The sequence below is a fragment of the Orbicella franksi genome, chromosome 12 (genome assembly GCF_964199315.1).
Source record: "Orbicella franksi chromosome 12, jaOrbFran1.1, whole genome shotgun sequence".
Taxonomy (NCBI): domain Eukaryota; kingdom Metazoa; phylum Cnidaria; class Anthozoa; order Scleractinia; family Merulinidae; genus Orbicella; species Orbicella franksi.
In genome coordinates this window covers 25240139-25257203 of record NC_138156.1, presented here as the reverse complement: position 1 = coordinate 25257203, position 17065 = coordinate 25240139, and the positions used below count along the sequence as shown (strand labels likewise).

The 17065-nt window shown below is 37.5% G+C and overlaps 2 protein-coding genes across 4 annotated transcripts in view; one reads left to right on the top strand and one right to left on the bottom strand.

Moving 5' to 3' along the window:
* Positions 1–11536, bottom strand: part of LOC145463725 (eukaryotic translation initiation factor 3 subunit C-like) — a gene marked incomplete at its 5' end in the record, with an annotated part of 85670 nt that extends 74134 nt beyond the window's left edge. The window contains 12 exons of the mRNA XM_081447511.1: positions 302–385; positions 699–789; positions 1548–1610; positions 2385–2510; positions 3474–3721; positions 4534–4576; positions 6103–6226; positions 6919–7037; positions 8118–8217; positions 8670–8769; positions 10205–10274; positions 11432–11536. Of these exons, the coding sequence (XP_081303637.1) occupies positions 302–385; positions 699–789; positions 1548–1610; positions 2385–2510; positions 3474–3721; positions 4534–4576; positions 6103–6226; positions 6919–7037; positions 8118–8217; positions 8670–8769; positions 10205–10274; positions 11432–11536 (1273 nt within the window). The remainder of the gene's footprint in view (positions 1–301; positions 386–698; positions 790–1547; positions 1611–2384; positions 2511–3473; positions 3722–4533; positions 4577–6102; positions 6227–6918; positions 7038–8117; positions 8218–8669; positions 8770–10204; positions 10275–11431) is intronic.
* LOC145464280 (uncharacterized) overlaps positions 1–17065 on the top strand; it is a 212611-nt gene that overhangs the window by 176330 nt on the left and 19216 nt on the right. The gene's annotated exons all lie outside the window — the stretch shown is intronic.

Below are 17065 nucleotides of genomic sequence, written 5' to 3'. Positions count from 1 at the left end.
TAATTAAGATCAGATATCCAAACACCACCACCGTCATGATTTCCTTTGTTTAAAGTTGATGAATTATTTCTACTTTAAAATTCATTAAAATGAGTCTGAGAATTAATTTTCAACAAACATAAGCATGACAGGTTCTCCAAAATAAAACAGCAAGACTTCAATTTATTTATTACACTTGTCATACAGTGACGTCAAGGGAAAACATTTATCCCAACTGTTTCCTGTAGTGACAAAACCTTGTCCCTTTAAGAAAATGGCCTGCATATTTACAAGTCAAGGAAAAACAGCTTCATGTACTAACCAACTAATGTTTGCTTTTCACTTTGTCGTAACTGATAGTGGAAACTCTTGCTAAAAATACGTGGTCTGTAGTCATATGCATGGGCTGAAAAAAAAAAAAGCAGAAAAGTTATGCTAGACTTGCAAGTCCTTCCTCATGCAGTGTAGAGCTGATATAATATAATACACTAAACTTTAAACAAAAAACAGAAAAGATCTTCCTGATAAAGCCAGATTTAGTAAGAGGGCTGATAGGGCCACAATCACTTTGTTTGTCTAGTAAATCTATCCCACAATGCAGGAAATAGAATATTAGTACGTCTACATTTTTATTCTCTGGGGGATGTTCCACCTGCTTGCCCCTAAATTGTTGGACTTGCACATAACAATAATTGGAATGTTTTGTTTTGAACACATACCGGCCATCCAAGGGATTTCCATTAACATTGCTGAAGTAAGATAGACACACTCCAACAGCTCAAGGTTTATATGCATGTGGAATGGAACCTGGAATTCAGATAAAACAACAATGACGGGGATCAAAAGGGACACTATTGAATCATTCAAGTAACTACCTCCTTTAAAAAGAGGATAAGTACCAGGGACAAAACTGGTTTCACATCACTACACATAATAGGAAGGCACAGTGGCCTCATGGTTACTGTGCTTGTTCTCGGATTGAGTGGTCTGGGTTCAAGCTGTGGCTGGAGAAATTGTGTTGTGTTCTTGGGTAAGACACTTCACTCTCAGAGTTCCTCTCTCCAACCAGGTGTATAAATGGGTACCGAAAAATTTAATGTTGCGGGGTATTCCTTTGATGGACTAATATCCTATCCAGGGGGGAGCAGAAACACTCCCAGTCTCTTTACGCTACAGAAACTGGAGAACAAGCTATGGTCTGATGGGCTACTTAGTTCATATGCAGACTTCACCTTTTTACACACATTACTTCTCAAAACAGTAACACTAAGTAACAAAACAGTGAAAACATAGCATTCAAGCATGACTTGCCCGCAGAACATACACTGTATGACCATTGTAGAAGAACAAGACCACTCAGATTGACCAATCACAAACATTTACCTCACAGAGCATTTGCTGAACTACAATAAAAATGTAAGCAGCATTTTTTTTTAGATCTCCATGAATGTGATCACCATTTCATTTTATCCATGCCTCCCCCCCCCCCCCAACAAACCCCTTCACCACCTTCTATTCCAGGAGGTCCATCCATCTGCCAACAGAAATTATTCTGGTTACAATATCTGTCTTCTCTTCTCAATCTTTTCTTGTTCTGGGGTTCTCTCATACTGTCTCTGCTGCATTAAACCCTAAAAAGCAATTTCAAAAAATGTACTGCAATTTTTAGAATGATGTTGTGCTCTGTTAGAAATAGATATCTTATGAGATGTTTTGGTGTGTAGCATTGCTGTATATTTTTATGAGTTGTGCTGTATTTTGACGAGCCCTATGGGCTCGTCAAAATACAAACATCGAATAAAAATATAAAGCGATACTACACACCAAAACATCTAATAAGAGATTTGTTATCCAACTGCTGTAGTCAATAAATTCATCAATGAAAGGGGGAGAGTGTAACAGTTTTGCGTGCATTTGCTGACCTGTATGGCAAACAGGTTTTCTACTGTACAAATAACAAAATCGCTGAATATTTGTACTGTTACTTGGATGGCATTCGCTGCAGTTGGATAACAAATACAGGTTATTGACTGAGCGTGAAGTCAAGATGGCTGGATATTGGCCAAGTTCTTATTTCGTGTGTTTATGGCCTGAGACGGAGTGAAGGTCATAAATTTGAAAAAACAGAACAAGGCCAATATCCAGCCAGCTTGATCAAACAAGCTTAGACAATAAAGGATTTACTGTATGGCTTTCAGGGAAATTTTCTTGCAGGACACGGCAGGTAGTCCCCAGTGGGCAAGATAGCCCCATCTTGCCCACTTGGGTAACCAATCAAAGCACAGAATTTGGTTCATCTTGTCCACTCATGGAGCTAGCCATATAATAACTCATAATATTACTGGTATCTGTCTGTTCAGCAATTGTTGTGGCCCTTTACTAAACAGGCCTTATATCACACAGACCTGCGCAAGAAGCTCTTTAGCTCTTCCACTTGACTGGACATCATGCAGTGCATTGTGGGCATCCTTGATCATGCCATGCCTGAAGGCACACAGGCCAAGTTGTACCATGGTCCTGTTGTAGAGAATCTGGATGGTGCAAAAACAACACAGATCATCAGAGAATAAAGACAATTGTCAAATAGTTGATTTTGTATTGATGAACTACATGTATCAAATTCTCAGCAACGGCATTAAGAAATGTATTAATAAATTAACAAATTAAAAATATATGGAATTCATATAACATTTCAAACTTCTGACAAAAGAGAAGAGCTCCTAAATTTTCCTAAAATTTTAAATGCTAAATTAGCTAATAAATGCAGGTATCTTCAAGAGTATGGTAATTAATTGAACAAAGTAAATACAGAAAACAAGAGAAAGAGAATAAAATATATTTACTGCAAAAAAATCCTAAGAACAACAGTGAAAGAGAAAAGCAAACAAATAAATGACTGTATGAGTTGCTTTTATTACAATACTGGGCAAGAAATTCTACATTGTATGTTTCATTTACTAAGGCTAAAGACAAAAATATTGACTGTGGCCAACTCTCATGAAACATGCGGCAGTGTGAACACCAGATAGTCTTAACACAAGACTAGTCTGATATCACTTCTTCTACTGCTTTATCTACCACATGTGTAAAACTCAGCTCAGTAACCACAAATACTAAGCTTGTGGAAAACATATGGATGCAATGAGATATAAGTTTCTAGTTCAAGTAAGCTGAGAATTAAAATATACATTGTACCAGTGTCACTTAATTATGTCTTTTGATTAATTTATGACAATTTTTTGGCAAATTGTCAATGGTTTCTAAGCTAAATTGCAAGACCTTTTGGAGACAGAGATGCCATTTTTCAGGTTAGTGTGGCATTTGACAATGCTACTTCCAATAGTTCTTCCATTTTGATTGCCCATTTGAAATGGGGATCAGGGTTGGTGTAGTGGTGAGAGTGCTCCCCTCCCACTTCCTCTCTAAATATTATTATTTATTTCACAAGTAGTCCAATATCAATCAAAGGGTAGCCAAAATGTTGTTACACAAACCTGCGTTGGAATGTCAGAATGTTGGATGGTCTCCTGTAAATGTGACATGAGCATCAGATCACGAGCCTCGAACCAGCGATCATGTAGAGCATGGTGATACACGTGACAGAGCATGGCTCTAGTTTGGATACGGTCTGAGGTGTCGCGTGAGTAGATGAACTTGCACATCTTATCTACCTTCTCGGATGAACTGGGTCCTTCTTTCTTTTGTTTTTCAGCTGGTTGTTCCGTTTCTGTTTTCTCACCCTCTGTTGAGTCCTTACTGCTTCTGCATAAATAAGGACCAAATTAATTACTGAGTACATTGATGTACTATGATAACAGGGTTGGTACCCTTTTTCAGAAACAAATTTCCAGGACTTTTCCAGGACCCTTCCAGGACTCAGATTGATTTTTCCACGACTCTAAAATTCACATTAACCCTTTCACTCCCATTATCTTAATGTTAATTCTCCTTACTGTCTGCCATACATCTCATATTTTTTTACTTGAGTTTAACAGATTTCCAGAACTTTCCAGGACCAGTAGTCCTTTTCCAGGACTTTCCAGTCCTGGAAAATGCCACAATAAAATTCCAGGACTTTCCAGGTTTTCCAGGACCCGTATGAACCCTGTGATAAGTTTAGCTCCAAAAACTTAAAGTTGGTCCCCCCTTCACTATAGTCCATGGCTCTGGTCTAGGAAAAATTACAAGGGGCCCAACTGAGGTTGCTAACCATGAACTCTAGGTGCCCAGCACTTACGCTTACAGTATATGACAAATGTAAGTTTTTCCAGTCACCCTGAGGTAAAGTTAGTAACCTGTGGCACCCAGGCACTTCTGGAGCACAGCCCTGATAGTCATTGACAGCAAGCATTACAATATTTTGCACCTTTCCTTTCCTTTGATACATTTATTTGTGAGCTAAAAATTTCTTCAGATGTGCCTGCAAAGTAAACCCTTGAAATGATTTCATAAAACACACTGCAACTCACAATCCACACACAACCCCCCCCCCCCCGTCCAAAAACAAAGAAACAACAGAAAAGTACCCAAGGATAACTTTCATATGGGACTAACCAGTTTCCTTGTTTTCCTCATCATTTATAAGCTCAGCATCAATCTAGAAACAGAATGACAGTCATAATTTATTCTATGTAAAGCACTTCGCAAGTACATGTACTTTTCATCCCAGGTACTTATCATATGGCCAGTCAGAAGCCCGGCAGTATTTGCTTGAGTGTCATATATTAATAATTATCGGCTTTGCATTACTACACCACATAATTGGCTTAAACTCAAGGAACTTTTTCATCCCATTATGCGTCAGGCTATGTGTATTTACTTTGATTGGTTCATTGAATTGTCTGTGCTCTTAATCTGTGGTTGCCTGCAGTAATTTCTCTGGTTTGGTTTCTGAAACTCAATTGAAGGGGTAAATGGAATAAAGTCCTGGGTGAGTTTCGGAAAACTTTGAGGTAACCAGCATTGAAATACCTCCAAGCCATGGTTGCAGTTTACTCTTGTCTTCATTACTGTCCAAAAAGAACTTGTAATGATAATTTATTGGTAGATAGTTCCTTTTAGGCAAAGCCATAGTAAACTATGAAAATTGCTGGTAGGTATTTCAATCCTGGTTGCCTCAAAATTTTCCAGAAGTCACTTAGAGCTTAATTCCACGCACCCCTTTAATTGAAAACTGCTCTAGATATAGTATCAAATCAAATGTGCATAAGGGGTAAAGTCTGCAAGTGAGACTTTGAACCCATCAGGTCAAAATTGTCTTAAGGCAAAGCTAGAGGTATTTCTATGTCCCCCTAGATGGGATTATAGTCCAGTAAAGGGTTCCCCACCCACCTTGTACGGTGAAGACAGGCCCCAAGAGAAAAACATGTCTTGCACAACAACCAGATCAAAAACAACACGGTGAAATTATTTTATATTATCAAATTTTAATCAGCACAATAAGACGCAACTTTTAGCAAAGTTTAAAAAAAATTCTGTACATAGGGTTCAGAGCCCCCTTAAACTTTCAAAAATTTAAGGTGGCTCTGAACCCCACGAACAGATATTTTTAAAACTTTGCCAAAAGTTTCGTCTTATTGTGCTCATTACAATTTAATAATATAAAAAAATTTTACCATGCCATTTTTAAATTATAAGCCCCTAAAGCTGTAATTAAGGGTGTTTTTAGCAGGTCACACGATTGCTATGGTAACCTATTGTGTCACAAAAATGATAACAATGTGTTAACCAATAATTGAGCAGTTTTTTTATTTCATGATTGTAGCATTCAGTGATAAAGAGTGGTTAGAATGACCCATCCAAATCTAACTGCTGGAAACTGTTTTGAGAAACCTTAATGCTAACCCAGGATTAAAAGTTAACCGAAGTATTCATTTTTCTTGCATAAAACTGTCTTTACTGCTTATGTTTTGTGTAGTTTGAGGTTAGTCAAGCTCAAAACTGAAGGACAAACAGTATAAACAGAAAACCCCACCAAAAAGTTACAAAACTCAAATCAAGATTCTCGCTAATCCTGGGTTAGCTTAATCGGGCTTTGAGCAACCCGGCCCTGCAGTCCAGCCCACTTATCCTTAGGCCACCACACCTCCCATTTAGGAATTCCTTTAAGTTTACAATACAAACCTTGTAGTAAAGATGCTCAATGTGGCGCAAGTAAACTCTGCAGATTTCTGATCGTGACCCATTTACTTCCAGGTAGCTTTGTAACTTTGTAATGAGTTCACAAACTATTTCTTCATCCCTCAGTCTAAATAAGAGAAAGCAAAAATAATGATTATTACAGGATTGTCAATCAGCAAAAATTACCAACTACTTCACCATCTCGGCCAGATAAGCTGTTGGGCTATTTTCATGGTTGTCACAGACATCACTTTTAAAAAATTCCCTGACTTTTCCCTCATAAAAATTAAATAATTTCCCTCACCAAATAAATAAAAAATGTCACATGTAAATTAGTAGTGGCTTCTGACCTCAACTTACAGCCATCCTTTCTACTTGTTCATTAAAGCTGATAAGTTTGCAACAAATTTTCCCTCTTCATAAAGGAAAAATATCGCTGAGATTACAATGACCCCGAATGTTTCCTCTAGCCTTCAAAGGTATTAAAACAGCCGTGTGAAATTATTTCAATTTTCCCTGACTCAAAATAAAATTCCCCGACTTTTCCCTGACCTTGAAGAATTATTTCCCTGACCATTTCGTGACCTGTGGCAACCCTGATTTTTGTGATTTTTTAGGGGAAAAAAAAAAATCTGCCTACACCAACAAAACAACCAACGAGAACATTTTGTTACAACCCTGCTTGTCCCAACTACCCCAAGTGTAAATCTCAAAATACCTCCCAAGGTGGTCAAAACTCTCAAAATCAAGTTTCTCACACGAAAATAAAAATTATGGATGCTGTTGACTCTGAATATTGGAAGATAATTAGTTAGATACCTTGTCACATATTCAGTGGAATGGCAGTCACATCCTTGAAGCATTTTTGTGAATTCATCATCCATACGCTCAACAGTAATCAGGGGACAGCCTCGTACTTTCAAGGGTTGATCCAAATGCTAAAGGAATCATCACACATTAAAGAATTACGCTTAAAAAGACTAAATGAGGTTATGAGAACATCTCTATCAAGAAAACGCAAAGAAACTTATTTAAAAATCTTTCTATCCAATTATTGATGGCATTGAATGCAGTTAATGTAATTTAACAGAGTTAACAACAAAGAGCATCTGAGTTCCCATAGTTGTCAGCAGTGTTTTGATATGTGCATGCACCAGGACTCTATGTGCTCCCCACTGAGACTTGTGTTGGCAGCCTTGACAGTGATAACGTTTACAGTGAGTATTGTTTTGCATGGGAGCATGTCTTGAAGAATTCCCCCTCCCTTCCCTCCCTCTTTCCACTATTAATTCAGTGTGACAGGTGCCTGTCTCCCCTTCCGGGTGGGGGTTCAGTTGCCAGGATTTGCCAGCCATGAGAACGGTCTTCGTCTAGGAGCTGGCTTCCAACAGTGGAAGCTCCTGGATGTCTCAGGGACACAACCTCCATTTAGCAATGCAGTTGTTAATTTTTTGCAATATGATAAGGAAATTTAAGAATGACAAATTTCAACAATCAGCCAGCACAATATTCCTAAAAGACACTTTAAACTTGTGTCTATTACATGTAGGATCAACTGTTTTATGCCGCTTAAGTTTCAAAGAAAGTGGTTGTGTACGAACCAAACCACTCTTAATAAGGGTGTGTGTACATTATACCAGGGCGACTTTCATTTTGGTACAAGTTCAATCCACATCCCTCTTGTGGTTCAGTATTCGTTTACATGATACCAACACAAACTGTCATACCGGAGTGAATCATACCTGTGTGATTTCACCCCAATTCCTGTTGGAATGGAGTGTCATTTTCATTCTGATATGAAAATTTACTCATGTCTCATGTAAACATAGCATAACTGTTCTACTGGGATATCCTTTGAAGTGTCATCAATTTTTTTGTGTGGCAGTTAAAACTCACACTGCCATAAAGATGCCTTAATTATGTAAACACAGTATGACTTTTTCATCTCATAACAGAATGTAAGTCATTCTGGTATCGTGTAAATACCCCCTAAGAAAAAAGGAGTCCACAAATCTTACATCTACGTTCTCTGACTCTTCAGAGATGTTCTCTCCAACAGTCACTGTGTCTTGATTTTCAATGAGAATATTTATCAGTTCATCAATCTGCTTCAAACATCTGCAAATCACAACAGGTTCATTCAGGATTACTCAACATTAATATGCAAACTCTGAAGTTCTAAACCTTGCATTTTTCACTGCCATCAATCATAATTTAATGACAGATGTTCAACAAATCATGAAAAAAAAAAACATAAAATGGATTGAAAACAATAGTTCCAATACTTCAATTTTTAGCCACAAGATGGTGTTATCTAAAACAGAAAATCAAATAGGGCTCATTACGTTTGGTTGTGTATCTGGGACAGATTCAATGATTTTCAATTCAAATGACCCAAAACACAAAAGTTGAAACCATTGATAGTTTGCTACACTATCGCAATAGTTATTGATGTTTCATTTTCACTATCAATCCATCGCTATCGCAGCATTAATATTGCAATTCAGCGATAGTTTGATATATTGTTACAGCCTTATTTATTAGTCTATCTGGCTCTACTTCCTACTTACTCCTGCCACATCTCTGATTTCATACATGTCGCCACGTTTGGATTGTAGTCGAAGATGGAGGAGATGATATTAAACAGAAGCTTCACAGTCATCCCAGCACCTACAATAAAGAATTTTACTTCAACTTAATCTTATGCACTCCACCTTGATATATCAATTTTTACTGTGCAAGTCAAAAAATCGTGAGTACTTGAATGTGATTTTGACCGGTCAACCGTGTACTGACCAACCACAGTTAAGTTCCAGACACATGAGTAAACCTAAAAACCACAAACTTATTACTTAATATACATTTCGCCAATAAAAGTAAAATATAAAACTTTAAGGTAAAAGCTGTTAAAAGCTGTTAAAATTATGAGATATAAAATTATAGTTTTCTGATGTCTAATTGACTTTTTCTTTGCTACACAACAACATTCCATAAAATATATATCTGGTGTTCACAGTTATCCGAGTTTCACAGCAATGGGCAACTCATTATCTTTAATAATTTTATTAGTAAGCTCTTTATCAGCCTAGAATGACTGACATCTCATTTCTCTGTATAAATATACAATAAAAACCCGGCTATAAGAAACTAGAATTCTCAAGGTCAGGCTGAACAGGTTCTTTTATTTTAAGGTAGTTTTTCACAATTCAGCCTGATTAAGTATTTAATAGGTTCTTATTAACTTTTTCAGAGTTTGAATATGTCTATTTTTTTATTTCACACGGACAAAACTGGGTGTTTGTTAACGGCATGGCTTAGATGATCAAACAATCAAGGTCCAAGAAGAACATCAATACATTTCTATATTTTGTTATAAGATATTTACATTTTAAATTGAGGATATTGCACTGTAGCTTTATGGAAAACATGATCAGTGAAAATCCAAAAAAAATGTAAATCAAAGCAAACATATACACAATAACTCTTTTGTCGGAAGTTTCTCACACAATTAAAATCCGGAATTTAGACCATCAAATTTGGAGTGATTTTTGGTATAAGAACATATTTTCTTTGCCAGGCTGAACAGGCTCCTATATTTTTGGGTATTTAAATGCCAAATTTCAGCCTGTAGGTTCTTAAAACACTACATGTAAGTTCTTATAATTATGCGGGTTTTTACTGTATCAACATCACAACATGTAAACTTCTAAGGAAAGCAAGGTAAAATTGTCAGCTACAGAATATTGTCTAACAATATACATATCGCTTGTTTGACACTTGTCAAGTGTCCAGTATTAATCGCTACATATTTTTACCAGACTTGACTTTTGATAGGCCAGATGCCAAAGAATGGACTTGTATTTCCCCTCATATAGTCTAGTGAGCTAAAAGCTTGTTCAAAATACGTATGTGCTGATAAAAACGAAAATAAATTACTGGCAATATGCCCATTTCTATTCTATTCTATCATGATCATTTCTATGATCACACAATAGCAGACATCCCAAACTAAAAATTATCCCAGAGATCACCACTTTTATCTTCTCTGTTTACTATAGTGGCACTTTAAACAATAATTAAATACTAGTGACAAAAGTGTACCCACCTAACTTGGCATTGTCGGAAATAACTCTCAACTGCTTAAGGAATTCAATCTGGTCTGTGCGGTCCGTGCCCTGAGAAACCACAACAACAAAATGCCCCTTTTAGTGAATACAAGAATAGGCCCTGTGCACTTACATGTACTAGGTCACATAGTATAAAATAAACCATGTAAAAAAAAACCCTAAGTTACACAGTGGCAGGCAGTCAAGCTTGACTGTAGAGTGTTGGATGCCCCACTGAATAACTTGAGGCTCCAGCATGGCTGATTTCGTATTCAGGTGATGTAGCAGCTCTCGTAACATATAATATGATTGGGTTGCTACCCTAGCCAAAAACAAAAGACCAAACAATTGAAACAATGACTTAGACTTAAAAACAATAGAAGCTGCTTACAATACCAAACAAAAGCAGGTTATGAGAGTCGCTACACTACTGTCATATTCTGCCCAGATCAGGAAACGGGCCTATCAGCCAAAAAGAGATAGCTATTAATAATTTTGTTCCATAAAAACAAACCTACCATTTTTCCTCACCCCTATTGCAAATTGCAGTTTGGCCTTACATACTTTCCTTTAAAATCTTTGGCTTTTTGAAAATAATTTATCAGGTTTGAACAATAAAAGTCACAATCATCACTGTGTTTGGATCCCTGAGGCAGGGGGGAGGTACTCTACAAAATTCTATATGGGAAGGCTCTGCTCCAAGGTCCAGCCCCTTAGTCTTTTCCGTACCATTTTGACAGAAAAGGTACCCCTTTCATCTACTTTCTTCTGGCCCATATTATGAATAGATTGTAGAAAAAGGAAGTCTTCTCGTCATTTTCCTGTAGTGCATAATAAATGAAATGATACAGCCATAAGGTGCATCTGTTTGAAATGTATTAATTAAAAGTCCCTTAAAACAAATAAATGATGATTTGAAGACCCTTTCATACACCTCAATTTGTGATATCCCCACCCTTTTATATACCTGAAACCTGAAAAAGGTACCCTGTTTTGGGCGGAGCCTCCCCTTATAAGCCATTATAGGAAGTACCTCCCTGCTAATTTTTACAATTTTATTGATCTTGTTTCTCCTTAGTTTTATTTTCAATTAAGAACTTTAAAATATATTAAACACTTGACGCACTGTTTTAACACCTTGATGTGCTGAGCACATTCCTTGTTAAGCCTTAGTTCCTATCTATATACATGTAGCATTCATTCCTTTGAGTATCTCTTTCACTCACCTTTTTTCCTCTAGCAGAGAGTATCTCATGCAGTTTCTTTAATACAACTGCATAAGTGATTTCTGTGTCCTTTGGAAAGAGCTGCTTGACCTTTTCCCAAAGAATACATCATTAAAATGGTTACAACCATGAGCATGTCTAAAAAAAAAATACATTTGGCTTAAAATTTATGTTAGTGAACAGAGGCTATGAAAGGCTTTCACAAGTGGCCTATGCATAAGGTTTTGACCTTTATTGTACACATAATATGACCAAGAAAATTACTTCATTGTGATTGGCTGAGAGAAGGCCAATTAACTGTTAATTTTGAATTTGCACTGCAGTGCAAATTAACAAGAAAGCTTTTGTAACTTTCTCAGTCATATACATGTAATAAATGAGTTATGGTATGAAAGCTCAAGCAATAATTAAGGACTTTCAAATTGCTCCTGCCTAAAGGTTCATGCAATTTTGAGAGAATTTTCAAAAATCACTCGTAGTTTAAATCCTTTAAGTGCCACTAAGCCCCCAAATTTTTATTCCTTTAATAAAATCTACTAGTTTCCCTGATTACTACAGCAAAAAAATTATTTCAATTGATAGAATCCCTGTGTTTCTACAGGCGTTTGAACATGTAATTTCTATTCTCACGACTGCACACAGTGTGATCTGGGTCAGGCTACTAGTGACGTCACTTTCGGAACCGACCTAAAACACTCAAGAGATTTTGACTGAGCTTCGAGCGCTATCAAAACATTTTTAGGTTATTTGTGATTCATATTTTATCAAAACTGGACAAGATTTTTGAGTGAAAGAACTGTATAACCTAGCATTACAATTCAGAGTCAAGTTACGATTTGGACAGCTGCAATATATATTTTTTATTTCTAGGTGCAGGTCGAGATTGCCGCATTGTAATGTAGGCCAGGATCTACAATTTGCTGGTCCATTTGGGTTATAAAGGTACAAATAACGGCTGAAGAGTTAAGTTACAGCTCTGAAAGAGTTATAAAAATGTCAATGAACACGAAGAGTTGGTAATTTGACTTTATGGAGCATGCAGATTTCCGAGTGTCAAAACATTTTTAGATTCAAACATAAATTTCCCTCGAAATACAAGTTAAAATGCGATGCAGTCATAGTCCACTCCTGCCTACTTCTCGGGATCAATGATTGAAAATAGTTTTAACATAATAAGCAGAGATGTATTCTCAGAAATGGAATAAAAACAAAACTGATAACAAAGCTTTTTTGCCTTAGGCTAGTACATGTATTGTTTGGCAGTATAATAAAATAATATATTTTTCATTTAGCAGAAATGCCCAGTAAGAATGTCCAACCAGGCTAAACTTTTACCTGTCAAAACCTCAAATTTACTGGACAATTGTCTGTTGACCGACTGTTATTTGCAGGCTTGATATAGGATTTATTATGTGATTTTAGAGAGAATTTTTCTTGCAAGACATGGTGGGTAATCCCAAGCGGGCACTATAGCGCCGTCTTGTCCGGTTGGGTAGCCAATCACAGCATAGGATTTGGTTCATCTTGCCCACTCATGGAGCTAGCCATATAATAAGTTATAATATTACTGGTACATGTATCTGTCTGTTCTGCAATTGTCCTAGCCATTTACCAAAAAGGTATTACATCACACAGACCTGCGCAAGAAGCTCTTTAGCCCTTCCACTTGACTGGACATCATGCAGTGCATTGTGGCATCACTGACAGGCCAAGCTGCACCATGGTCCTTTTATAGAGAATCTGGATGGCACATAAACAACACAGATCATCAGAAAATAATGAAAATCATCAACTAGTTGATTCTGTGCTGATGAACTATCAAAGTCTCAGCAATTGCATTAAGACATGTATGGAGTTCATTAATACATTTAATAAATATTTAGCAAATTGAAGGGGTGAGTGCAAAACCATGCTAAGTGACGATTTGGGTGAAAAAAAAAATTTTCGCGAAAGGGCTTGAATTTTTGCATGCGGTCTTCAATGTAATAGAAAAACGTGGTCCTGTATTTTTGTCGCTGGTTTTTGCTTCGTTTATAAAGACGCCGCTAGGAAAACCGAGTGGTTTTTCTGCATACGCAATATCTCGAAAACGAAGCGAAGCTTAGTGGAAAAACTACGGGACATTGTTAAACATACCTAAACAAAACTGTATGGGAAATTTGGAGCGTTTTCGACAAAGTTCACTTTTGATTAAAATACCTAGCACCCTTTTCCCGCCGAGGTCTTCAAATAAACGAAGCCAGGCCTTTGTTATGATAAACAGAGCCGACCCTTTGTTATAATAGCCAAGCCAAGCCTTTGTTATAAGTCGAAGTCTCGCCTCGGTTTATTATAACAAAGGATCGGCCCGCCGCGACCGCAAGGACTTTGATTTTACTTAGAAACCAGCAAAATGTCAATTTCACGCAACTTATATAAGCTCAAATTTATTGATTTCAGGTCAAAAGTGGTTAAAACGTTGACTCATGTTAACACGCGACGGCAAGGATGTTGATTTCTCTTAGAGAGCAGCAAAATGTCAATTTCACGCAACGTAAAAGCTCAAAAATGTCGATTTCAGGTCAAAAAAGGTTTAAATGTTGATTTCATGTTAACCCGTGACGGGAAGGTTGTTCATTTCACTTAGAAAACAGCAAAATGTTGATTTCACGCAACGTATAAGCTCAAAAATGTTGATTTCAGGTCTAAATAGGTCAAAATGCTGATTTCACGTTAACGCGTGACGGCAAGGATGTTGATTTCACTTAGAAAACAGCAAAATGTTGATTTAACGCAGCGTATAAGCTCAAAAATGTCGATTTCAGGTCTAAATAGGTCAAAATGCTGATTTCACGTTAACGCGTGACGGCAAGGATGTTGATTTCACTTAGGAAACAGCAAAATGTTAATTTCACGCAACGTATAAGCTCAAAAATGTTGATTTCAGGTTTAAATAGGTAAAATATGGCGGCCGGAAAATAGTGTTAACATCTGGAACTTACTTTGGTTATCTGGGACAATGACTATCTGCATTGAACAAATAAACATCAAATAAGCACTTTTCCAAATACAGCAACGTCTTAAATGGCTAAAAATCACGAGATAAATACATATTTTTCGACCAACGCGATCGTAGCTTTATGTCACGCACCGCCTAACAGTTTAACAAATTAACCCTTCTGCGCAACGTACGGGTCTCCATACATCTGCATGTCCGCTGATCCCAGAAGTTCAAAACACTACAAATCATGCCGATATGAAATAAAATCAAAGCAACCTGGATCACAGATCTATGTTACAATCGATCGCTACTTGTTGGCCATTATTATCTTTAAATGAAAAAAGCCGAAACAATCTAGTTACCAGTTCGAGAAACGCGAGCAGAACGTGATCGCAATGCATGCCGGGAAGGCTCTTTACACCTCGTGCGCGGGAAAACATGGCGGTCGATACGAGACAAATTTTATCACTCAAAAACCAGTTCTCGCTTTCCAAACTTTGACACTAGCAACGCTTGGCAAATGGGCCACAACTCACGAGAGGGTATTATTCTTGGGCAAGAACTGCTCTTGGACTTTGCTGCCTGGCTCGATCTGACTTCGAACGCCGATAACACGATTACGGTATATCAGCTACCTTCGAAGTTTCAGAACACATTTTGATTCTTTAAAACGTGCTGATGACTTATCGAGGCTTTATGATGCCTCTCAACCACCAGGCAGGCACACAAGGTACTTTAACACAATGCTTAAGATATTAGTTGACAGAGCTCTAATGCGGCACATCTCTTTTTAGTTCGATGGTATTTCGTTTGCCGCTCGATCGATTCACATGTTGTGCTCACGTCACAATAGCCGATGTAAACAATCTGTTCCCAGATTTCCGCTCTATATATGCTGTGAGATTTGATTTTGACTTCATACACTATAAACAGTCTGCCTGTTTGCTGTTCAACAAATAAACTCCTAAAGACATGGCTAGGAAAAGCCAAGTATTTTTGCATACGTTATAACTCGAAAACGAAGCAAAAACCAGCGACAAAAATACAGGGCCGCGTTTTTCTATTACATTGAAGACCGCATGCAAAAATTCAAGCCCTTTCGCGAAAATTTTTTTTTCACCCAAATCGTCACTTAGCATGGTTTTGCACTCACCCCTTCAATTAAAAATACTGTATTATTCGATTAAGCGCCCAACCTCGAATAAGTGTCCACCTCGAATAAGCGCCCACCCTGAAGGTGGAAAAAGTTAATAAGCATCCAGCCTCGAATAAGCACCCACCCCCAAAAGGTACTTTTTGAACGTCCAATCTCGAATAAGCACCCATCCCCCCCCCCCCTCCTCCAAAAAAAAAAATAATAAAGTGCACAAGAGGAATATGTGTACTGATTATTACGGTATTTCTTTAATGGCTTACAATCTCTAGTTGCATTGTCTGAAAATTTTATGACAACGTTGGAATTTTTCTCAAAGTTTCAGCTGAAATGTCCATGTGGGCGCAAAGTTCTTTCAACCTCAAAATCTTCCGCTCAAACTTCATGGCAATAACCCTGCTTGGTGTCCACACTTTGATTGTTCCTCACACAACAAGTCTGTTCTCATGCCTTTTTGACCCTGTTACTTTAACAGAAACCTGACATTATTGTCGTAAGCTCTCAGAAATGTATAGAAAAGATAAGACAGTTCCATTGGCACATGTCCTACAAGCTCACTGCCAGCATTAGCTTCCAAATATGTCCCAATTGCATATTCATCATGTTGTTTGGCTTCCTTGCGATCATCCTCGTGGCAGTTAAGTTTCTCTCCCAACGTTGGAGTCCACGCAGATTTATAAATATGATGACCTCGTATAACGGCGTTAAAGTGGGTTACAAACCTTTCAATGTTTTGCGCACGTGTTTCCTGAGACCAAAGGAAAAACCTTCTGCCTTGCAGTGCAGAGGTGTTGTTTACAAGGTCAGCTACGTTGATTACAACTTCATGTACTATGGACAGACTGACAGAGCCTTGGAAACAAGGTTAAAAGAACATAAACAGGCAGTTCAGGTTGGAGACAACAATTCCAAAGTTGTGCAACACACGAACCAATTTTTCCATAGTATAGACTTCGACCATGCGACAATTGTAGACAAGGCTCATAATTTTTATGAGAGACTTCTTCTTGAGGCTGGGTATTCGCAGAGAGACAACAATGCGGGAAACAAACATATCGCTGTCCTGGACGTTTACAAATCCCTCGCGTAATCACGCACAGCAGTCATTCGTTATGATTTTTGCTAGCGTAGCGCGAACAGATCTGTGAACTATTAGAAAGCTGTCACTCAGTTGGCTTTTTCAAAAACTGATGAAGACCGAAGTTGTTTGATCGAAACGTCTTCTAAGTTTTATTAATGTTGTTTCTAACGTTAACAAGAGTTAGTGTCAAGCACAAATTTTAATTCTGATGTCCATCCCTGATTGCACTTTTAGTATTTTCACCAAAATCCAGTCCTGGTACTAATTTTAAAAACGTATACAGTCCTGTGTACACAAGTTATCGCCATAATATTTATTGCAGCATTGTACAAGACAAAAAACAAAACAAAAAATAATTTGATGCTATTGTTGCATTCTTAATGTTTATTGTAAGCTGGGCAAGCTCCTATAGGCAGCCAT